Source organism: Elgaria multicarinata, chromosome 14 (assembly GCF_023053635.1).
Source record: "Elgaria multicarinata webbii isolate HBS135686 ecotype San Diego chromosome 14, rElgMul1.1.pri, whole genome shotgun sequence".
NCBI lineage: Eukaryota > Metazoa > Chordata > Lepidosauria > Squamata > Anguidae > Elgaria > Elgaria multicarinata.
Window position 1 is genome coordinate 17,568,314 of NC_086184.1, and position 23,457 is coordinate 17,591,770.

The window sequence follows — 23,457 nt, forward strand, 5'->3', positions numbered from 1 at the left end:
TAGTACACATGTTTGTTTTCCAGATTCTGAATATAATCCTAGAACTCAATGGGGTCATCCCATGAAACAGATTGGTGGGAGATTCAGCACAGATAAAGACTTCACACAGCACATAGTTAAATCATGGAATTCACTTCCACAAGAGGTAGTGAGGGCCGCGGATGTGGATGACTTCAACAGGATTAAATAAACTCATGGAGGAGAAGGCTATCAATGGCTATTAGGCCTGATGCTACCTCCACTACCAGAGGCAGTATACCCATGTTGCTGGGGAACATGGGTGGGAGGGTGCTGTTGCACTGGTGTCCTGCTTGTGGGTTTCCCCGTGGGCAGCTGGTTGGCCTGGGTGAACAGAATGCTCGACTAGCTGGACCCTGTCTTGTTACGCGTTGCTTTCATTGACTAGACGGACCATAGTTTGATCCTGCATGGCTCTTCATTAGGCATGGAATTACGTTCTTCATATATGGAGAGGGGAGAGACAGACCGACCCCCTTTCTTGGCTTCTGCTCGCTTGCCTTGGCGCCTAGAAGCTTTGCTTTCCAAGGAGAGGCACATTTTGGGGAAGCGGAACCCGGGAGACAGGGTAGCGTTTGCCGGGGGGACCCGGGACCGGAAGCGGAAGTGGAGGCGGCGCGTCGGGGCTTGGCCTCTCCGGGCGGGGGACGCGGCGGCGGCGGTAGCAGTGCTGGTGGTGCCGTCGTCGGAGGTGGGCTCGGCGGGGTCCAATGGCCTCCGCCAGTATCGACATCGAGGACGCGACTCAGCACTTGCGGGACATCCTGAAGCTGGACCGGCCGGGGGGTAAGACGGGGGCGGCGCCCGGGTTTGCAGCCCTGCGGGAGGCTTTCAGCCTTGGTCCCTTTCCGCCAGCCCGTTCAACGCGGGCGGCAATGGCAATGCGTCCGCGGCGCTGACTCGAGATGGTGAACTGTCGGCCGATAAAAGAGTCAAAGCAGCTTTCTTCCCCCCCCCACCTCCTCCCCCCTCCCTAAAGCTGGCGCTCTCCATATGTGTTGGACTACAACTCCCAGCATCCTCGGTTGGCTGGGGATGCTGAGAGCTGTGATCCAATATATTTGGAGGGCACCAGCTTGCGGGGACAGGCTGTTTTAAGGATGCAGCCCTGTACAGGCTTAATTGGGAGTAAGCCCCTTTGAACGTGGTGGGGACTTGCTTCCGAGTAGACCTGCATTGATTAGGTCATGGTATCGGGCTGCAGTCCTGGGCATGTTTATTTAGCTGTAAATCAGCCCACGGGATTTATTTCCCAGTAAACATATGTCAAGGCTGGCGTTTTAAATTTTGGTCCAAAAGCCCCACTTGAATAAAAATCTGATTCCTGCTTTGGAGCCTTCTGCTCCGGCCTGTTTTTGGTGCGGTGTAAAATGCTCAGCAATCCTTGACAGGCGTTTGCCTTACTCCATCCCGTCACTCTTAATTTTTTGTTAAGATCTGTCTTCCCTGTTCTCCCTGTCCTCTAAATGCAGCAGGCAGTTGGTTTGGCTTTGGCCTTTTTAAGCATTTTAGGCCATTTTTTTCCTTGCAGCTATTAAGGCCTGTGGGCCAGGGAGTGGTGTCAAGTATCTGCAGATGCGTCTAAAGCTGTTTGGAGGCCAAGGCACTATAGGCAAAGTCTGGTTGGCCAGGCTGCTCAGGTTGGCACGGAGATCGGACAACTAGCTATTCAGCTCTGTCCTCCTAGTGCTTCTCAGCAACCACTGTATGACTTGGCTTTTCCTTTAACAAGTTTTCTTTGCTTTCTTTGTTTTGTAGTCTTCTATCTTCTTGTGCCAGAAATCCCTGTATAAACAGTTGCTATTGCTGTATTTCTTGAACTGAAAAGAGGACAGAGTGACAGAGCCTGTTAGATCTAAATAATTCCTGTCTTGTGTTTGTATCTCATTTCACTGGCTGCTTCCAGAGACCTCTTAAGACAATCAGTTGGAAAGACAAAGTGTAGCAATTCCATCTTTTTTCCTTAATGTTTTTTCTGCAGTAAGGAAAAAGGCAGAAGTAATAGTGGAAAATCACAGGAAAGTTACAAGTGGAACATGATGTTATCTGGAAGCACCTTCCCCCCCAATAAAATTATGTAAATGAGGCAAAGTAAAAGTCTCATCTGGAACTAGCTACCGTACACAATCCAGAGCACCTTTTTATCAGCTGTTTCCAACTAGCTGCATGTAGTCTTCTATCCCTACAAATGCTAGTCTTCAATGTCCATTATTTGAACATGATGTTCTTCTGAGGTCTACAAAGGACCAGCTGTAGTTCTTGTAGTTGGCAAGACATTCTCACTTCACAGAGGGAAAGTGAGGACATCTAGCTCTACTTGCTGCCTGGAAAGAGGGATATACAGGGGAGGGGCAGCAGGGTGTGTGTGTGTAGTCATCTTCTCCAAACCAGGAAACTGTTGTGTGACACCAGTTTGAAAGTGGCACTCTCTGACCTGATTTCCACAATCACCACAGCCCACCATGGCTTATTTGAGCCACGGTGGGTTGTAGAGCGTGAGGGCAGCTAGTGAGGGATTGTCATGGGTGGTCATGTCGTCCAAAGGAGTTGGTGGGTTAAATAACCCTCAAATAACCCATGGTCTGTTTCCTTCTGTTACTTTTGGGTTTTAAAAAATGTTATTCCTTTGGTAGTATATGCTGGTAGTCATGTATTAAACATATGTTAATCATATTTGTGCCTCCCGGGTGATCTCAATACATATGATGGCCTGTACTCATCTTTGTTATTCTCTGTCCTCCATTGTATCCACGGAATCAACTTATTTTGCAACTAAATTGACTGCTATTTATATTTTCATACTTTCAGCCAGGCCTTCATCTTTTTGTTGCACTGTATTCATTTTGCCTGCTTTCTTTTTTTTACTCGTAGAAGGAATGTTTTTTAAATATTTCTATGTATGGAATATATGACCAGCAGCTGTGACAGTTTGTGAGGTTAACTATGGGAATGTAGGAATCTGCACAGTACATAATTTTGTCTTCTCTTCTTTCCAATGTTGCTTTGTTCTGCTTTACTCTGCCTTGTCCCAGCCCCACCCTCACAAAAAGTAATGTAGCAAGAAAAATTAAATGTCCATGCTTGATATGTCGAAGCAAGGGTAGAGTAGAGCCGTTTAGTTTCAGCAGATGGAAATGCAATGCCTGTGTTTGGAAGGTAGAGTATAAATATTAATATTTGAGAAATGATTGAATTGGTTATTCATTTACATAGAAAAGCTTCCTTTAAGTCAATATAGCTGGTAGAGGCATTGATTTGGTTTACTTAATTTATTTAGTAAATGTACTGTATATACCCTTCCATATCTCAAACAGATTCTGGAGCAGTGATCATGAGAAATAAAAGATTAAAAAAATAAAAGATTAAAACACCACATTAAAGTTATGCTTTTTAAAAACGAAATACCAATGAGAATCATATGTGTCAGATAAGGAAGGCTTCATGGAACAGCGCTGTTTTCAGGAGGTGCCGGAAGCAACACAGTGTTGGCGCCTGTCTGAACTCTAGGGGCAGGGAGTTCCAAAGACGGGGAGCCACCACAGTGAAACATAAACTGGAGGGACTTGCAGATATAGGAATTTGTTCCTTAATATTTTGAAATGGATGCATTACTTTAGTAGTAGAGAGCATAGAGTGCCCATTAAACATGTTGCATTTTATATTATTTGCGGCAAAACCTGCAGCATCTCTGCCTTTGAAAATTGCATTAGCATCATAAGCCATGAACAAGACCCATTGGGGTTTGGGGAACCATGCTGCCTTTCACCAGCGGCATAAAAACAGCTGTCCATCCTATAGTAAAACATTGGCTCCTTTCAGGCAACACGTTAGTCAATGCAGTGGGAAAACTCCATTCATTGATTGAGTTTCTAAGGGGTACTCCCCACACAACATGTTCTAACTCCACTATTGTGTGACTGTGGGCTACCGTGGAGTTGAGTAAAAGGCAACGCAACATTTGACCCTTTCTCCTCCCCTAGTCCTCCGGATGGTATCCCATCAGCCATTGCTGCAAAAACACAATCCCGGCAGCTCTCCTAGAGCGGCACTCGCTCCTTTCGCTGCTCTTGCCAGGGAACTCGTCAGTGGGAAAAGTCAACGCAACGGAAAACTCCATGGAGCCCGTCACACAACATGCAACACAACTGTTGTGCAGGAACACTCCCCTGCACAGTGGATATTCTGCATGGAGTGTTGTTGGGGTTTTTTAAATCACCCCTACCATTGCATAGAGTTTTCCCACCAGACAACACATTTCTCAACAGTGGTGTAAAAACTCCACTATGGAGTTCTGAAACCACCATTGAGAAATATGTTGTCTGAACTGAGCCATTCTGTATCACTACTACTGCACGTACTATAGTAGTAACGTAAGTGCAGAATGCAGCCTGGCCTTCCCTCTGAACTACTGCTCTGCGTGCTCCTTCCCCTTTTGTCCATCTGATTTCCAAGGTGCCTGTAGCAGAAACCACTTCATGTGAGCAATGTGCCATAACTGTTGGCATTGCCTGTTCTAAGCTCAGCCAGCTCTATGCTGCTGGGTGGGGAAGTTTGGTTGCTAGTGTGCTGTGCCACCGAAGCTGGCACGTATTTCCAGCTCTTGGGCAAAGGCTCTCTCTCCGTCTTTAGGTTTTTTCTCCAGCTCTTCAGGAAGGAATTGCCACATTCAAGTCACTGGCATAACACAGTGGAACGTGTTGCTTCATTGCATTTTTTTTTCCTTCTAGGATGGATGGCAGGCTAGGGCAGGTGTGTGTGTGTGTTATGACTGTTAACTTAATTTGCAGTAGATGAGCTCTTAATTATGGCAAAAATGGGAAATGCCTTTGCTTTCCCTTTCCTTTCCTTGAGCTAGCTCTGAGGTTGGGTTTCTTCAGCCTGTGTTGCCTTTCTGTTTTGGTTCTCCCTCAAAAGGCAAGAGATGTCGTGTGGATAACAGAGCCCTGAAAGTGAAAGTCGATTCCTAGCATTTCGTGTGATTCACTTGATTGCCTATTGGAATTCGTTTTCTAACATTTGGGGTGTGATCAGAGCCACGCAGACTTCTGAATCACCTCACATACACGTCTGGATCTCTGTTTTCAGGGAGGTAAAGACTGTTTCTCCCACATGTTGCAGTGTGAAAGAAGTTACGCTTTGCACCAGGCAGCCAACCAACAGGTGCTGGCTTTGCATTGCTTTAGTGCAGCCAGGCTCCCTCTCCATGTAGCCAATCAGACAGCATGAGAGAGGAGAGGTACTCAGCCTTAGCAGACCAAAGAGCAAACTTCTTCCTTCTGGTACACTCACTGCCTATAAGGCAAGTCCTCCATGGATCCGGACATTGTGTTCTAAGCCTACCTACCAACCCACACTCTTAGCATTGTGTTGCATTACTGCTGCTTTAAGGCGCCTTGCATATTGCTACAGACCTAGTGTTGTTGACGGTGCTGTGAAGGACTTCTGAACTGTGATCTTAATTGGCTTCTCTGGGTATGTCTTCCGTCTGCTTTCCTGTGGGGTTTACGTTCTGTGTCACAACTGTTGGTATCATGTCTAGCTCTGCTCCCCCTGGGTTGGAAGAAGGTGTTTGAGGTGATCAATCAGAATCAGACTCTGAAGTAGAGGAGTCGGCGCCAGAAACAGGCCAGCCTGTAGCAGTGGGGTAGGAAGCTCTCACAGGCTCCTCGCCAGCTGGGAGTGAACCCTCTCCAGAGCTTATCTCCTAAAGGGCAAACAATACACACTCCGTGGGAAGTGAGCTTTCTTCCGGAGGAGAGCACCCCGACAAGCTGGCTGATGCTAGGGTCCACCGGAAGCTAAAACACACAGAGCGGAAGGAAGTTGTGAGAAAGTCGGACCGACTAGGATTGCGCCAGAACCTGCAAAAGTCTCTGGGCAAACAATACACAGTCATTGGGAAGCCAATACTCTTCTGAGGGGGAGAGCATGGAGAGGTTAGCTGATCCTAGAGTACGCCACAGACTAAAACAGGCGGAGCTAAAGGAAGGTGAGAGAAAGTCAGCTTGGCTCGCGTTCCATAAGAAGCTGCATCAGAACTAGTCTCTCTGAAGTTAACGTGTCTTGGGAAAGAGCTTTCCATTCTTCTTGAAAGGACGATTATTATCTCGCTTAAGTTTGCATAGTTTTGCCTAGGAGAAAATTCCTAGAAATTATGCTCATTTCAGGCGGGAAGAGATGTTTATTGCTTGAATAAAGCTTTGTAGATTACTTAGCAGGCTTCATTATTGTCTCCCAAGAAAGCAGGAGGTTTTGAGAAACATGACAGTTGTGGTGTTCTACAGCTAGTGCTCGGACATCTCAATTCTCCAGGTGCAGGAGTTCCGTGAAGGTTTCCAGCGACAACGGAAACCCCCCCACTTCTCCTGCCCTTCTAAATTAGGCTGCTGAAATCAAGAAAGCTTTGGGTGGGGTGGGGTGAAACAGGATTGGATTTGTTTGTGTGCGAACCCTAGTTTTGGTACGGAAAACAATTTCCTGGGTGGAGCATGTATACCCAGTTCTGCGTCTGCCTTCCTGAGCCACTATTTTTGCTCTGGCCTCGGTTGGTGGAAAACGAAGTAGATCCCACAAGCCGTAAAATCTGTCCAGCCCTGTTCTAGATGGGCTACATTTGGGCTATTGTTTCCTTGTGCCTAACAAAGAGAGCCTTACACTTCTCCTGAATGAAATCACTCTCTCCCGTATCTCATCTGGCTCACTGAATGGAGACTGTCTGCCTCAAAAGCATATATTTTCGCCATCTCATTCAGGTTCAGTGAACGAAAACCAGAGATCATCCAGTTCGTACAACGGAGACCTGAATGGCTTGCTGGTGCCAGATCCCATAGCAGCTGGGGATGGTGTTCCCTTGGCCAAACCAGTCCCACAGACAGTCCCCCTCGGAGTGTTGCAAGAGAAGCAAGTCATGTAGGTATCTTGGTGGGTCGGGGGGAAGGGAGAGCCCAAAGTGTGTTGGACGTGGCTCTGCTGGGGGGAAAAAAACTTGGTGGGGAACCGTCTCGACCAGCCCTCTCTCCTGTGGAGACGTCATTTCTCAGAGTTCCTTGCTCACTCCTTGCTTTAACATTATGTGCAGCTTCTGCTCCAGAGAGTCCCATACTTAAGCAAGCATGCTGCCCCACAGCTGAGGGGTGCGTTGACCCACGCTTTAGTGGGAACGAATTTGTTCAGTTAATAGAGACTTCATCATCCGCGGTCAAAGCCGAGGCTTCAGAGTCTTGATTTGTGTTGTCCTCTGTCTTGTGATCAAGGGCAAAATGGCTACATCAGCTTAGCAGGCATGGCTGTTGGATTGGGACCCTTCATTAAGGCAGAACCCTGACTCTTTCAGCTGCTGATAGCAACAGCTATTCATCCTTCATGTCTTTGGTTTGACATTTTTCTTCTTCTCCCCCCTGCTTTTAGCTGCCTCTCTGGAGATGACAGCTCTACCTGTATGGTGATAACCGCTAAAGATGTTGAAATAGTAGCCAGCAGTGACTCCAGCATTACCAGTAAAGCTAGAGGAAGCAACAAGGTAAAGGGGGAGGGGGGGGTCCATCTGGACGATATACAAAGCAGCCTCCCCCCCCACCTGGTATTGAAGTATTTTCAGGATATTGTATAAACTTGAAATGAACTTGAATTAAGTGTGAATTAACTTTCATGAATTAACTGCCTCCTTTACTATAGGTGGTATCAATAGAAGCAAACAAGAAGGAGGGGTTATGTATTGTTAAAAAGCTCAGCTTGTGTTTTTTGGGTGCCTGCTCTAGATGCCTACAAAGAGCAGCAAGATGTAATGTTCTGTAAATAGCTTTATGGTTTTAATGCTTGAAGTTGTAGAATAAGTACTAAGGGAATTATAAAAGAAATAGTACTATTTCTTCGATTCTAAGACGCACTTTCCCCCCCATATAAACATCTCTAAAAACGGAGTGCGTCTTAGAATCGCAGGTGTGTCTTAGGGTGTGTTTTTTTCCTGTTGGTGGTACTGAAATTAGTGTGCGTCTTACAATCGATGGCGTCTTACAATCGAAGAAATATGGTATGTGTTCCTTCTTGAATCTAACTGGGATATTGCTGCCGCTGCCTGCTGTCTTTGGTGTTTAAAGAAGAAAAGAAAGCTCTCACTCCAACACCTGGTGTCTTCCAGATGTGTTGAAGTGCTGGGAGTTGAAGTCCAAAACATCTGGAGATCTGCTTTCTGTCCATCCCTGGATTAGAGGGCTGGAGAAATGTCGCGAGGGTTGGAGCTGTGTCGAACTCCCCGTATCGCTCGCTCTGCTTGCCTTCTGGGTCTGGTGTGAAACAGTAGATATGAGCCATTTACCCACACGTCTGTTATGAAACTGACTTCATGTCTCCTGCGCAATCTCTCTCATGCTGTGGTAGCAAATATGCCTCTTCCTATTCAGGGATGCTGCTGCCTCCCTTAGGTGGTGTTTTATAAGATATTGTCACCTTCATAATTCTTATTATAAATAATATTACAGTATTATAAATAGCATAAATAAGATTTTTAAAAAATGAAAACATAAACTCGCTGTGTGGAATGGACTGGATCTGAAGAGCACCCAACATGTGGATCATAGCTGCCTTATACTGAGTCAGCCCCTTTGGTCCTTCTAGCCCAGTATTGTCGACACTGGCAGGCAGTGGCTCTCCCATGTTTTCAGGCAGGAGTATTTCCAGCCCTCCTTAGCGATGCTGGAGATTGAACCTGGCACCTTCGGCAGGCTCTGCCCCTGAGCCACGAACCCTCCACCAAGGCAGCAGGCACTTTTGCTCATGCAAAGAGTGTTCTACAATGTCTGTCCATTTCCCCTCCCCCGGGTTCCGTCTGTCCCCACCCCACACCCACCCATTCCACATTTCAAGCCATCCTGAGTGGTCCTCTCTCGCTCAGGAGCATCTTCTGGGCAGGTGCAAAGGGATGCAGTGGCAAGTTGTGGGTGGGAAAGCCCAATACGTGAATGGAACTCCGCCTCGGGGTCTTTCGATGAAGGCCACACTGAATATAAAAGTCTGTATGAGATGAGAGCTGGACCATAAGGAAAGCTGAGCGAAGGAAGATAGATGCTTTTGAACTGTGGTGTTGGAGGAAAATTCTGAGAGTGTCTTGGACTGCGAGAAGATCAAACCAGTCCATACTCCAGGAAATAAAGCCAGACTGCTCACTTGAGGGAATGGTATTAAAGGCAAAACTGAAGTACTTTGGCCACAAAATGAGAAGACAGGATACCCTGGAGAAGAGGCTGATGCTAGGGAAAGTGGAAGGCAAAAGGAAGAGGGGCCGACCAAGGGCAAGATGGAGGGATGATATTCTGGAGGTGACGGACTTGACCTTGGGGGAGCTAGGGGTGGCGACGGCCGACAGAAAGCTCTGGCGTGGGCTGGTCCATGAAGTCACGAAGAGTCAGAAGCGACTGAACAAATAAGCAACAACAATGAGATCATAGCACTGAAGAATAGTTAGAATCGCCTTTAGCATTATAATACCTACCAAATGGTTGCCATCTCCGTTGAAATACACCTCTCAGGTTTTGTTTGATTTCATGTGCTTTTCAGGTAATAGGTCAATTCTTTCGTTTTACCAGCGTCCCTAAAATTTGTTCATTTTATGTCTGGTATCTTTGAATCCAGTAGTGTACCATTATAATTTTAGGTGCAATCAGCCAATCATTTAATTACCATATGTCCTTAGGGACTGAGTCTTTTTAAAGTGCAAAAATTCTGTCGATTGACTCAGTCTCCACATCTAGTGGTCAATGCTTTCCCTCCCCATCCCAGCTCACCTCTACAGTCCAACTAGGTTTGCCCTGCATAGATCTCCCCTTCATTGCCAAAACATGTTTCAGAACACATTCACTTGCAATAATAACTATTTGACAAGACAGAGCTGCTCAGATCTGCTTCTTGACCACACTGCTTGGAATTTCTCAATTTTTTTAACTAGGCATTAGCTATTTCCTCTCTCTTCACTTCCTGGCTGACACCACCTTGCATTCAGCATCCTCTCAGAGCATTTGCTGATGATTTTATAGCCTTCTGCCCAATCATAGGTGCAACGTTCCTATTTGGTAAACATCGAATTGAATGCTACACTTTTCTGCTCCTCTTCCTCACCCAGGTGAAAATCCAGCCTGTGGCCAGATATGACTGGGAGCAGAAATATTACTACGGTAACCTGATAGCTGTGTCAAACGCCTACTTGGCATATGCCATTAGAGGTGAGGCCCCTCCCTGCTGCATGACTTGGGGTTTGTGGGTTTGTTTGCACTTCGGTTTCTTGTCCTGCATGGCCTTGAGTTGGGAGCAAGGCTCCCCTGCTGGAGGGAGAGCGTTGGCTTTGCTGCGGCCATTTTGACGGGCAGTTTTCTCGCCCCTCTCTGCCAGGTGCCAGCAACGGCTCTGCCATGGTGCGGGTCCTGAGTGTCAGCACGGCGGAGCGGACCCTACTGAAAGGCTTCACTGGCGGTGTGGCAGACCTGGCTTTTGCTCACCTCAACTCCAACCAACTGGCTTGCCTGGATGAAGCTGGCAACCTCTTTGTCTGGCGCCTGGCCATGGAGAGTGGAAAAATCCAGTATCTGACCTCTCAAGGCTACACTTTGTGGGACAGCCCTGTAGTGTGGGTAGATCTAGAGCTCAGGAGCAGGCCGCGCAAGAGAGGCAGTGTACTAGCTTGCTGCCGCGCAGCCGCAACTAACTATAGGTTAAACAACCTATAGTTAGCTGTTACATACGAACCAGATCATTGTTTAATGTTCATTTATTTATTTGTTTATTTATTTATTGCATTTTTATACCATCCAATAGCCGAAGCTCCCTGGGCGGTTCACAAAAATTAAAACCATTCAAAGTATAAAACAAACAGTATAAAAACATGCTATAAAATACAATATAAAAGCACAACCAGGATAAAAATTAGCTGCAGTGCAGAACTACAGACTTAAAATACAAATTTAAAACAGCAAAGTTAAAATTAAATTTATAGACTGTTAAAATGCTGAGAGAATAAAAGGGGGGGCATGTTGGAAGTTCAGGGGGCGTGTTGGAAGTTGAAGGTAATCCTTCCCCCATGTTTGCTGTGAGAAATGGGTGCTGTCTGAAGTCAGATTCTTATTAAAGGGGTGCTCTTTAAGGCAGCTGGAGCTTATGTGTGTGAAGTCAGGCTGTGATTTCTGTGAATCTCCTCAGAGAACTTGGTCCCGCTAGCTTTTCAATAGCAAGTCCTTTGCGTTCATTCCCCACATATCTAAGATAAGCCGGGAAAGAGTTCATATTTTTAAGTTTCTGGGTGGATTTTATGAAGGAAAGCAAACTGTAGCGCTTCCTTAACTTGGTGATCAGGGAGGAGATTTTGGTGAACATCAAGCGACCGGACGGGACGCCCCTGAACAGCTTCCGGAGGATCATATGGTGCCCCTTCATCCCTGATGAGAATGACGACAGCTGCGAGGAAGGCAGCCAGACTTTGGCGCTGTTGCATGAGGACAGGGTAAGCAGCTGTGTCTGTTTGCTGAGGCGAAGCCTCTTTTTAGGATACTCATGAGAGTAGGTGTGTCTGGCAATAAAGGCTAAACGACTGAAAAGCAGTACATTGATATTAATTCTTGGGACATGGCAGTGGATTCCCTTTGGGGGCATGGCTCTAGGGACTGTCGTGATGAGCGCCTCCGCTTTTTGCAGTTTCCCGCTATATCCCTGGAGCAGAAACCTGTTTATGTAATATGGCAATGAGCAAATGCAGGGCTACATTCAGGCAAGCTGTACTTGTGAGGAATAAACACAGGGAATGGTGTAGAATTCATGGGAGGACAGTGAATACAGAGGAAGCTGGTCCCTGGGATGGCAGGGGACTTCCGATAAAGCTTGAGTGCGCTGTTTGCGTGTTGAATGCTTCTCTTTGTTTTGAAGGCGGAGGTCTGGGATCTCGATATAATCCGAGCCAACCACAGTTCGTGGCCAGTGGAAGTGACCAATATCAAAGAGGGCTTTATTGTGGTGAAAGGCCACAGCACGGTAAGAGCTCTGCTGTTCTCCTGGTGAAGGAGCAGATGCCTTCTCATCATTTCTGATTTGTATGTTCTGAAGAGACCTGCGGCGATGCCCACTTGGCTGATGATTCCTATGGCAAGTTGTTCTGAATGAGCTAATGCCCATGTTTGTTCATAATGATAATCCAGGAATCCGGGCTTCGTAAACCCTCCTTTGCGTAAGCAGGTAATTAAACCAGGAAAGGGAGAGTTTTGTGTAACATCCGAAACTGAGATTATGGCAAAGTGCATCCAAACAAGCCAGGATTTTAAAGCCAGCTTTTGCTGCTGGTTTATGAATCCTGGCTCATTGGGGTAAACTTAAGCATAATTGCAGGGTTGGATGTCACACAATTCCCGATTTGTTGACCTCCTCTTACAAAGGTAGGAACGGACATGCTGCATGCTGTAGCACCTAGCTTTATTCACATCTTGGTTTATTAAACCAGAATTCCTGGATTATCATTATGTGCGAACACAGCCATTGTTTTGTCGTTGAGCTCAAGTGGCAAGAATAGATGCTTTTAAAGAGCAATCCTCTATGACTGGACAAACTGATAGTACCAAAGATGTCATCATCTTGCTGTATTTTGCTTGCATCTCAGCTGTGCAGGGTAAAACAAACCACTTTAAGGTACTGTGACAGTATTCTCCCCCCCCCCCCAATACCTTTCTGTTAATTGTGTAGGTGGTAAACATGACTCTCTGTTTACAGGACCCTTTGGATGGCACAGGCTTATGTCTTGGTTTAACCCTGTTAACAGTGGTGGGGGTGAAAGGAAAGGAACCTCTCGTGCAAGCACTTGAGTCATTACTGACTCCTAGAGGGACGCCTGCTTTCGCTGACGTTTTCTTGGCAGACTTTGTAGCGGGGTGGTTTGCCTTTGCCTTCCCCAGTCGCAGTTATCTTTCCCCTAGCTAGCTGGGTACTCATTTTACCGACCTCGGAAGGATGGAAGGCTGAGTCGACCTGAGCCGGCTGCCTGAGAACCAGCTTCCGCTGGGATCGAACTCAGGCCGTGGGGAGTTTCGGCTGCAGTAACTGCCGCTTACCATTCTGCGCCACACGAGACTCAGGGAATAAAAGACGCCTCTTTAAAATGGGAAGTGAGACAACAGAACGCAGTGTGGAACATGACCTGTTGGAAGAGTCAAGGTTGCATCAGTACTGATGGAAAAGGTCTTCTCACTCCACTGATGGAAAGGGGCTTTGAGGCAACAGTGGATGTTGAAATGACCCAAATAAGAGCCTGAAGGAGGCAGCATGCTGGTAGCAGCTGTGCCTAGGATGGTGATGGAGGGTAATAGGTGAACCTGGATGGAGAATATAACATGGAAAAGGACTGATAATTCCCCAACATTTCTCAAGTGTTTATCAATGTAAAGTTTTGATCATCCAGGAAAACAAAAGTGTGTATTCTTCGGTTAGTCCAAATTAACAGTTTGTGCTGCTGCTGATGTAAAAGTTTGACCATTCCATGGCTCAGTTCAGACAAGACGTGAGTCAACGCAGAGTGAAAACTCCACTCAATGGTTGAGTTTTTAGGAGGTACTCACCACACAACAGGTTCTATCTCCGTCATTGTGTGACTGTGGCTACCGTGGAGTTGAGTAAAACCCATTGTGATGTTTGATTGACAGTTCCTCCACCCTCTCTCCTCCCCCGGTCCTTCCGATGATATCCCATCAGCCTTTGCTGCAAACCCCCCCCCCCCCCCAATCTTGGCAGCTCTGCTAGAATGGCACTCACTCCTTTTGCCACTCTTGCCAGAGAACTCTGTAGCCAGTGGAAAAACTCAACTCAACACAACGGAAAACTCCACGGAGCCCAACACGCAACACAACTGTTGTGCAGTAACGCTCCTCTGCACAGTGTGGATATTCTGTGTTGAGTGTTTTCCAAAAAAACCATCACTGTTGTGTGGAGTTTACCCTCCAGACAACACATTTCTCAACGGTGGTGTAAAAACTCCACAGTGGAGTTCTAAAACCATTGCTGAGAAACATGTTGTCTGAATTGAGCCAATGTATGAGGAAAAGAAATTGAAACGGTTCCCAGTCTGAGTTGGCTTTATTTTGAATATGGATCCCCAGACTGCTTTCTCCATCACAACCAATTGATTCATATTTCAGTGAAGTTGCATTGCTCAGCTTAAGACCACCTCTTTTATATCTGTTTCCTGTTCCTATCTAGTGCCTGAGTGAGGGGGCCCTTTCTCCCGATGGAACTGTCTTGGCCACAGCAAGCCATGATGGCTACGTCAAATTCTGGCAGATTTACATTGAAGGGCAGGATGAGCCCAGGTAAGCAGAGAGAAGACAGGTGGGGGCCTCAGGTCGGGGGCCCTAAAGCTTTCTTTGGGCTGTAGGTGACTTTCAGCTCTGCACCCATGAAAGAGCAGGGTGGCCACTCATTGTTCCTTTGGGTTCCTACTTAGGTGCCTCCATGAATGGAAACCTCACGACGGAAGACCTCTCTCCTGTTTGCTGTTTTGCGACAACCATAAAAAACAAGATCCAGAGTAAGGATGTGACCCTGGTTTTTGCAAAGGGGGTTCCATGATCGGTGGGAAGCAAGGCTGGCCCCTATGGGGAAATAGCTGCACGTGGCTCATATTTACGCCGATTGGGGTGGGTGGGCGTCATTGCTGTAGTAAAGGACAGGAGCTTTAAAAGCTGCTTTTTTATAGAAGGTGATCCGCTCTCTGCTCTCATTTGTTTTGTCTCCAGGTGGGGGCTTGTCAGAGTACTCCCTTTTTGATGTAATTAACTTAACTCTGGAGCTTTTAAGAATAGAACCACTGTGGGATGGAAAACTGCAAAGCTGAAAGACTGCATTTCCCTTCCTCTTAGGGGTGGTAGCCTCCCTCTTCATGCCCCTCCCTGTACACACATCTTCCTGGTGTGTTCATAGCTGTTTTTCTTGGCCTACTAATCTCCCCAGCTTCAAACTGTATACGCTGCGAAATTATGTACTGGTTAGGGAAATTCGCCACCTAGTGAATGAAGATGTAACTGTAGGCTTCAAACATATGGACCCATTTAAATTTAATTAATACATTTTAAAAACCAGATAACCTTGAGCTGCACATTCCTCGGATCCCTTTAGTATGCACGTCAAGTTTTAGGTGCCTAGGTTTCACAGTTTTGGCACCATGAAGGAGACAGACAGACATCCCCTTTGATTATTATAGATAATATGGTTATTATTTATAATATGGTTATTATTTATAAGAAATGCAATGCCATGTTCCTGGTTTTTCATATTTCTTAGAATATTTTACATATTTTACAATTTGTGACTAGTCACTGGGACATTACAAAATTGAAAAATAAAAGTTTAAGGAGGAACTTACACTTTCCTGCAGATTAGCACATGGCCGTCATTTTGAAATGCAATTTTGAGGGTGGTCTTGTGCTTAGATTGTGGCAGATTTTGGATTTGTTCATCAGGTATTATTTCTGAGTGGAAAATCCTTTCAAATGCTTCTGTTACAATTTTGCCCATGTCAAGCTCTATTTTTTTTTTCTGAACTGTTGTTATCTTTGAAGAAAGGCATGACCCTGTGTGCGAAGAGCAGGAGTGGGCAACACGTGGCTCACGGGCCCCGTGTGACCCCTGCTGCCACCCAAAATGGCAAAAGAGGAAGATTTTAAAAAATGATGCCTGAAGTGGCCATTTTAAAGCCTTTTTTAACCCTTTAATCTATTTTAGTACATCTAAACCAAGCTAACTTTGACCCTTTTGGTGCTTCGTATACCATTAAAAAAATTCTGCACCTCAAAGAGGTGCAGCCTGTGGGCAGGGTCTGGGGAGGGGGACAAAAATGCCCCAAGGACCTCCCAAAGTTCCCCACCCTGGTGTGTATGTGGAGAGACAGAGAACGGAGGGCCGCAAAGGTTACAGCAGAAGATCTTCCAGTTAGAACTGTCAGAGAGAAAGTGAATGAAATGCCCTTTTCCATTTCTTGGCTTAGTCCACCTCATTCATCCTTTTGTTTCCGCAGAGTTCCCTTTTGGAGGTTTCTCATCACAGGAGCGGATCACAACCGAGAGCTAAAAATGTGGTGCACCGTGTCGTGGACCTGTCTGCAGACTGTCCGGTGAGTATTTCTCAGCTCTGTAGAATAGATGTGGCATTCGTTGGTAAAGGGGCTTTCAACTGACAAAGCCGCCTCCTCTTCTTGCAGTGCCTGCTCTCCAGGTTATTCTAAATACTAGATTTAAGCATTTAATGATGTATTAGTTTTGAATGTTTTGATTATATGTATTTTATGGCGTTGGCGTTTGTGTTGTACCCCACCTCGATCCGGAGGGAGAGGAGGGTAACAAATAAATATTAGATAGGTAGATAGATAGATAGATAGATAGATAGATAGATAGATAGATAGATAGATCATTTCCTTCTTTGCAAATTAGTTCAGCATCCTTTCCCATGTCACACAGCTCTACTTAACTGCCCCCTTTAAAATGCGAAGCTGCTTTCAGCTATAGATGTGGCATTCGTTGGTCAAGGGGCTTTCAACTGACAAAGCCTCCTCCTCTTCTTGCAGTGCCTGCTCTCCAGGTTATTCTAAATACTAGATTTAAGCATTTAATGATGTATTAGTTTTGAATGTTTTGATTATATGTATTTTATGGCGTTGGCGTTTGTGTTGTACCCCACCTCGATCCGGAGGGAGAGGAGGGTAACAAATAAATATTAGATAGATAGATAGATAGATAGATAGATAGATAGATAGATAGATCATTTCCTTCTTTGCAAATTAGTTCAGCATCCTTTCCCATGTCACACAGCTCTACTTAACTGCCCCCTTTAAAATGCGAAGCTGCTTTCAGCTATAGATGTGGCATTCGTTGGTAAAGGGGCTTTCAACTGACAAAGCCTCCTCCTCTTCTTGCAGTGCCTGCTCTCCAGGTTATTCTAAATACTAGATTTAAGCATTTAATGATGTATTAGTTTTGAATGTTTTGATTATATGTATTTTATGGCGTTGGCGTTTGTGTTGTACCCCACCTCGATCCGGAGGGAGAGGAGGGTAACAAATAAATATTAGATAGATAGATAGATAGATAGATAGATAGATAGATAGATCATTTCCTTCTTTGCAAATTAGTTCAGCATCCTTTCCCATGTCACACAGCTCTACTTAGCTGCCCCCTTTAAAATGCGAAGCTGCTTTCAGCTCTTTTTAGTACATCTAAAACAGCCTGCCTGAACCTGGTCATCCCCCCCCCCCCATGTCTTGGTCTACAGCTCCCCTGCAAAAGATAAGAGTCCCTGCTTACGTGTAGGCTCTGTTCCACCTTGGGATGAAGGCTTGAAAGCTGGGCACAGGGACAGTGGCTTTCATCCCGATTTTCACCCGTTCGACGCGTTTACTGGATGTCTGGGAGGGAAAAGGCACATCTGTGGACACTTCAGTCATAGATGCAGTTATTTAAATGCAGCATATCATCTAAAAAGAAAGGTAATTGGTGGGCAACCCCAATCATGCCCTCTTTTTGTCTTTCCGCTGTGTGAATTTCAGGTTTTCTCCAGATATATTCAGCCCCATGAGCGTCCTTCCTAGCCTGAAGGCCTGCCTGGATCTCTCCGCTGAGTACCTGATTTTGAGCGACGTGCAGAGAAAGGTAAACCATTCAAAACCATGGAGCGGTTGGGGGAGGAGGACAAGGCATCTGTTTGACTGCCAACACACTCTGCTCAGCAGCGTGGTGCTCCCTGCCTACTATTAACTTACTGGAGGTTTTTTTTTTAAAGTTCTCCCTTTAAAGAAAGGAATGTGATGAACCGATGATTAATTCGGTCCTGCTGGGGTTGGGAGAAGAGACCTGTGCTTTTCCCCGTTCTCTTGGGCCTAACCTGCTTCCTGGGCCAAGATGTGGAGGCACGCCCGGGCTTCCTGCTGCGAGTGCCCCCTTGCAGCTCGCGTTGCTACAGGGTGTCTTCCTGGTGCCCTCCTCCCAGGTCTTGTACGTGATGGAACTCGTGCAGAACCAAGAGGAAGGCAAAGCGTATTTCAGCTCCATCTCGGAGTTCCTGCTGACCCATCCTGTCTTGAGCTTCGGCATCCAGGTGGTCAGCCGCTGCCGGCTGAGGCACACGGAGGTCCTGCCAGCGGAGGAGGAGAGCGACGGCCTGACTGCGGGTGAGCGGCAAAGGTTGCTCCTTTCCTAAGGTGGGGAAGGGAAAAAGAAGTCCTCTCTCTGCGAGCTGGCCTGATTTTCCCCAAGTGCTGCATAAGCTTAGCCTTTTTCATCATGTCTTCTCGGGGCCCCATCCATAGTAAAATAGCCTCCATTCATTCAATGCAAAAAAAAAAAAAAAAGCAAAGCACGGTTGGCAAAGCTTAACTGTGGTTTGCCGTGCTTTCTATTTCGGCAAACCCTGATTTGCGATTGGGCCACGAACCACCCCACGGAGCCATCGTCTGAAGCTGGTTTGCAACTTCAATTTGGCGTAATCCCCGAATTGCCTCGCGTGCCTGACCTGGATGGGGAATAGAGAGGCTCAAGTGGTTCTTCTGAATGGTTCCTAATGTGTGTGACCAGCTGATTGTCTGCACACTGCCTGGGTCTCCTCGCCCCGCTGTTACACTTGCTTCTCCGTGTATCTCGGCTGTTAACATGCTTTCCAGTGGGAGAACAATGTAAGACCGGGATGCCAATATAGAAGAGAAAACCAGGTGATGTATTAGCGCAGTGATCAAATCAGCACAGGCAGGACCAGCCCAGGGATTTTTAAAAACCTCCACCACTGGCTGAGGGAGCAGGCCAGGAGTTAACAGGCCAGGACAAATGTCGAACGTAAGAACATAAGAAGAGCCCTGCTGGATCAGACCAGGGGTCCATCTAGTCCAGCATTCTGTTCACCCAATTGCCCGTGGCAGAGCTGCCCATGGGAAACCCACAAGCAGGACATGAGTACAACAGCACCCTCTCACCTACGTTCCCCAGCAACTGGTGTACAAAGACTTCGTGCCTCTGGTAGTCGAGGTAGCATATAGCCGTTAGGACTAGCAGCCATTGATAACCTTCTCCTCCATGAATTTGTCTAATCTCCTTCTGAAGCCATCTCAGTTGATTGCCATCCCAACATCTTGTGGTAGCAGATCCCATAGTTTCGCTGTGCGCTGTGTGAAGAAGGACTTCCTTTTATCTGTTCCAAACCTTTCACGTTGTCAAGCGTTGGGGTAGGGCTTTTTGGGAAGCAGGTGACACACACACACACACGCAGTATAAACCAGCCTTCTCCAACCTGGTGCCCTCCAGATGTAGTCCCACACATCTCCCACAATCCCACAGCCCGCATAGCCAATTACAGAATTGGGAATTTCAGAAATCGCACGATGCTGTCTCACTCAACGTCTTGCTTGGGGGTCTCCCGTCGACCGCTGGTCAGCCACTGTGTAAACAGAATGCCAGACTAGATGGACCCTTGGTCGGATCCAGCCTGGTTCCTCGTGACTCTCCTGAAACCCATTTCACGACCCACCGCTTATATCTGGAGGGCACCAGGTTGCGGGGAGGGTGGGCTGCCCTAGCTGCTTTTCCATGAACAGGCCTGTGGCTGAAGGGGAACGGGCCTTTGAAAGCAGCTTCTATTGCCCGGGAGGCTGGGATGGAAGCTGTCATTGTCATCGGAGTCTAGGCTGGGCCAAATGCTGCTGGCACCGGGTGAGAGGAGGAAGTGACGTCCTGTTGCTCCATTTTGTTATTTTCTTTTCCAGAAGGCACTCAGGGTACCGGGGCTGTGGAATCGGCTCCAGGGGTTCTGATCAAACTCTTCTGTGTCCACACCAAGTGAGTATTCTGCTCTTCAGGGGCTGCCTTCTGAGGCTGTGTCGAATGAATGCGGCGGCCAGCCACCGGCATGTCTTATTTGGTCTTTGGTAGCAAGCAAGGTGGAGCGTTAGAAGTGGGCAGAAGGTAGATTCGGATCCTGGCACCCTAGAGAGCCAATCAGAGTGACCAGTCCAGGGCTAGATGGACCAATAAGACTAGCTGAGTATAAAGTAGCTTCATACGAATGTTTGTGGACCTCAGTCTATTTCCTCAGGTGCGGGTGGCGGGAGGGGGACTATGACCCAGAAGCCTTCCGCCCTCTCGCAGCCTCTGGAAACTCTTGTCAGACTTCCTTTTTGATTGATGAACCTGGGAGAAGGATGGTGTTTGATCGTCCTTTTACTGCTGGAGCAGCTTGGATCCACCTTCCGAGGACTCTTCTGGATTGCATCGCTTACGTACGACATCCAGCTCTGAAGGAGAAAGGCAGATTTTTGCCGTCGAGTTGATAAGGATTTGGCAAAACGGAGAGGCTTCCCAAAGTCCCCAAGAAGGAAAATGCTGCCGCTTGGAACCGATTCAGACAGCAAAAAGTGTGAAATCCACACTGAAATGGAAGCGGAGTCGCTTTCCTTTTGCCTGTCTTCCCTGGCGCTAAGCAGTACCGCACGTTTAGCACAGTAGGCGCTTGGTTCGTGAACTGAAGCAATTTGCTTGAATGTTACAGGGCCCTTCAGGATGTACAGATCAGATTCCAGCCTCTCCATAGCCCGGACACGGCGGCTTCAATCCCTCCCCATGGCTCCCATGAAGATTTTGGTGAGCATTTTGCCTTTCAGCCACAGGGTCTGAGTCGAGCCATGTAAGAGTTCCCTGGGATTGGTGTATTTCTTGGCAGTATTTTACGTCACACTTTTTAAACACTGCGACGGAGACAAACCGGACATGTTTGCACAGGTTTACCCATGACATGCTTTGTTGCCAGATTTGATTTTGATGAGTGGGGAAGCGGGAGGAGAAAGGGGTTGTACTTTTAATCACAGGCTGGGAAAGAACGTGAGTGTCTCAGGCGGCTGTGGAATGAGGCTGTAATGATGGATTGTGAGTTGTGTAAGGGTGGAGCCCCACGCAGGCCCCGTCTGTTTTCAGAATTCATCTAGCTCAGCTTCCTGTTCCCCTCATGGCTAGCCAGATGCTTTGGCTGTTGAGTCTCCGGGAGTAGCCGGAGACTTTGGTTTGTCTTGCAACCCCTGTGTTTAACATTATTTTATAACTGGGTGGCTGGGACAGGGTGTGTGTGTGATTCCAATGAATTTCTCCCTCCCCTCTCAGTATGAGCATCTGTTTATTAATCTGTATGGGCGTGTTTTGAAGCATTCCCAGATCACTTGGCCGACTTGGGCACAGAAGGGCTGGCATCCGAGAAGGGGTCCGTGCACGGCTCGCAGCCTGACCTACGCCGCATTTCTGAACTGTCCGTGCCCGTGGACTTCCTCTCCCCGTCTAACGACACGAAACCGAAGCTCATGACCCCGGATGCGTTCATGACTCCCAGTACATCTCTGCAACAGGTATAGCTGCCTTGGGTTGGCAGGGTCAGAGGGTAATCCAGCTTGGGCTTATTGCAAATTTCTCTGGTTACCTTAATTGGGAACGTAATAGACAGGACTTGGGAATCTTTAGCTCCGTGAATGGCTGAAATGGAGCTTTTGATTGGCCTTCGCAGCGAAGGTGGTAGAATTCCCACCTAGGAGTCTCTGCTTTCTTTGCTGAAGGCTTTGATGGTCTCAGCATTTTCTAGTATGGATCTTTCTATTTCAGGGAGACAGTTTATTTGAAGGAAACTATTGATCCAGCTGTGCTGGTAGTTTCCAGGTGCAAGCATAGAGCAAAGAGGTGTGTTTGCAGTAAATGCAGCATTTGAATGGCACTTCTGGGTAGCGTTTACCAGGGGGTGGGGGGAATAAGTTTTGGGTTATTGCAGTTCCAGAGAAAAAAGTTGTAGCTGTTAGAGGGTTTTTTGTTTCTTTGTTTGTTTTGTTAAAAACACAAAAAAATGTTTTTAACAAATGTTAAAGTTATGACTTCTATTTGCACACCACCAATTGTGATTGGTTGGTTCGATTTTTGATTTCCTAGAACAGTTTCTTGTGAATTTATCTAAATAGGGACAGTGCCATAATACCTCCATAAGGGCAAAAAATAAAAATCATAGTGCCAGTGAGCTACCTTACACATTTCACAGCACTGTTCCTTGGACACAAAATTAAAAGAAAAGAAAGGGGAGATACAGGGCATGGTGGAAGTCCATGTCAAGAGTGTTTGAGATTGTGATTCAGGAAACCCTTTGCAGTCTAATTAGATGAGTTTGTGCCCAGGGCAGAAGATCCCTGGTATTAGAGAAGCCAGTGGCCATTTTCAAAGCTAGGAGTTATTCAGATCTGTTCCTAGCACTAATTAGAACTCACAAGTTCCTTGTAAAGCAGAAGTAAAGAGAAGCAGGATTGTCCTTAGCTGGAGATTATTCTTAGACGGCGCCTGAGTCATTCATTCATTATTATTTTTAATGTCGTAGAAATGCAGATCTTCATGGCGGTGTTAGTGGATAATGCAATGCATATAGAATCATAGAATAATAGAGTTGGAAGGGTCCCATAAGGCCATCAAGTCCAACCCCCCACTCAGTGCAGGAATCCACCCGAAAGCATACTTGACAAGATGGCTGTCCAGCTGCCTCTTGAAGGCCTCTAGTGGGGGAGAGCCCACAACCTCCCTAGGTAACTGGTTCCATTGTCGTACTGCTCTAACAGTCAGGAAGTTTTTCCTGATGTCCAGCTGGAATCCGGCTTCCTGTAACTTGAGCCCATTATTCCGTGTCCTGCACTCTGGGAGGATCGAGAAGAGATCCTGGCCCTCCTCTGAGTGACAACCTTTCAAGTATTTGAAGAGCGTCCAAGTAAAATGCTAGCTAGCAAGATCTCTACTAACATATTGCATTGTTTGTGTCAGATCACAGTGTCACCTGGGAGCAGCATTAGTTCCCTCACAGCTCTCACCACCATGAGCAGTTCTTCGGTCAGCGAGCCCCTCATTCCCAGGTAAGCCCCAGGCGAGGACTTCTTCCCGGTGCCACCCGTGGCTTGCATGCTGGGAGCGGATAGACCTCACTCAGGTTCTTGCATCAAAATGAACTAATTCCACGGGATTGCTCCAGGGAGCTATTTTCGGCTGATCTTGTATCCTTTCCAGGGCTGCAGTTGTCAACTGCACTATCCCTGTTTGCAAGGACAAGTTTCCCTTGCATCAATAACTCTTACCCTTCCAAAACCTTTCCAGGACCTGTAGGCTTCACTCCATGTAATTGGGATGAACAACAGAGGCTGCTAAGAAATGAGATCATGGGCAAATCATGGAGGTGTCCTAGACTGGGGGGAAACTTTAAAAGAGGCAGGGAGGAATCCTGTTCCTTGGAATACAGTTGTAACTTGGAGATAGAAGAGCTCAGAGCCCATTGTTCACCAAACAAGGCACGTGGTGCCATTATACTTCCGATTTCTCATGTATTTAGCAGAGAGTAAGGCATGTTCCTAGTAAGGCCACAGCGATGGCTTCAGTGGATCACATCACT

General features: G+C 46.8%; 1 protein-coding gene across 1 annotated transcript in view; it reads left to right on the forward strand.

Annotated features, from left to right (window-relative positions):
• The first annotated feature begins 661 nt into the window (after window positions 1–661).
• EDC4 (enhancer of mRNA decapping 4) overlaps window positions 662–23,457 on the forward strand; it is a 42,321-nt gene continuing 19,525 nt past the window's right edge. The window contains exons 1-16 of the mRNA XM_063140998.1: window positions 662–804; window positions 6,771–6,927; window positions 7,426–7,537; window positions 10,133–10,232; window positions 10,399–10,588; window positions 11,356–11,503; window positions 11,923–12,027; window positions 14,236–14,345; window positions 14,480–14,563; window positions 16,049–16,144; window positions 17,573–17,675; window positions 18,013–18,193; window positions 19,775–19,847; window positions 20,557–20,648; window positions 21,204–21,400; window positions 22,839–22,927. Coding sequence (XP_062997068.1) covers window positions 729–804; window positions 6,771–6,927; window positions 7,426–7,537; window positions 10,133–10,232; window positions 10,399–10,588; window positions 11,356–11,503; window positions 11,923–12,027; window positions 14,236–14,345; window positions 14,480–14,563; window positions 16,049–16,144; window positions 17,573–17,675; window positions 18,013–18,193; window positions 19,775–19,847; window positions 20,557–20,648; window positions 21,204–21,400; window positions 22,839–22,927 — 1,913 coding nt within the window. The 5' untranslated portion in view covers window positions 662–728. The remainder of the gene's footprint in view (window positions 805–6,770; window positions 6,928–7,425; window positions 7,538–10,132; window positions 10,233–10,398; window positions 10,589–11,355; window positions 11,504–11,922; window positions 12,028–14,235; window positions 14,346–14,479; window positions 14,564–16,048; window positions 16,145–17,572; window positions 17,676–18,012; window positions 18,194–19,774; window positions 19,848–20,556; window positions 20,649–21,203; window positions 21,401–22,838; window positions 22,928–23,457) is intronic.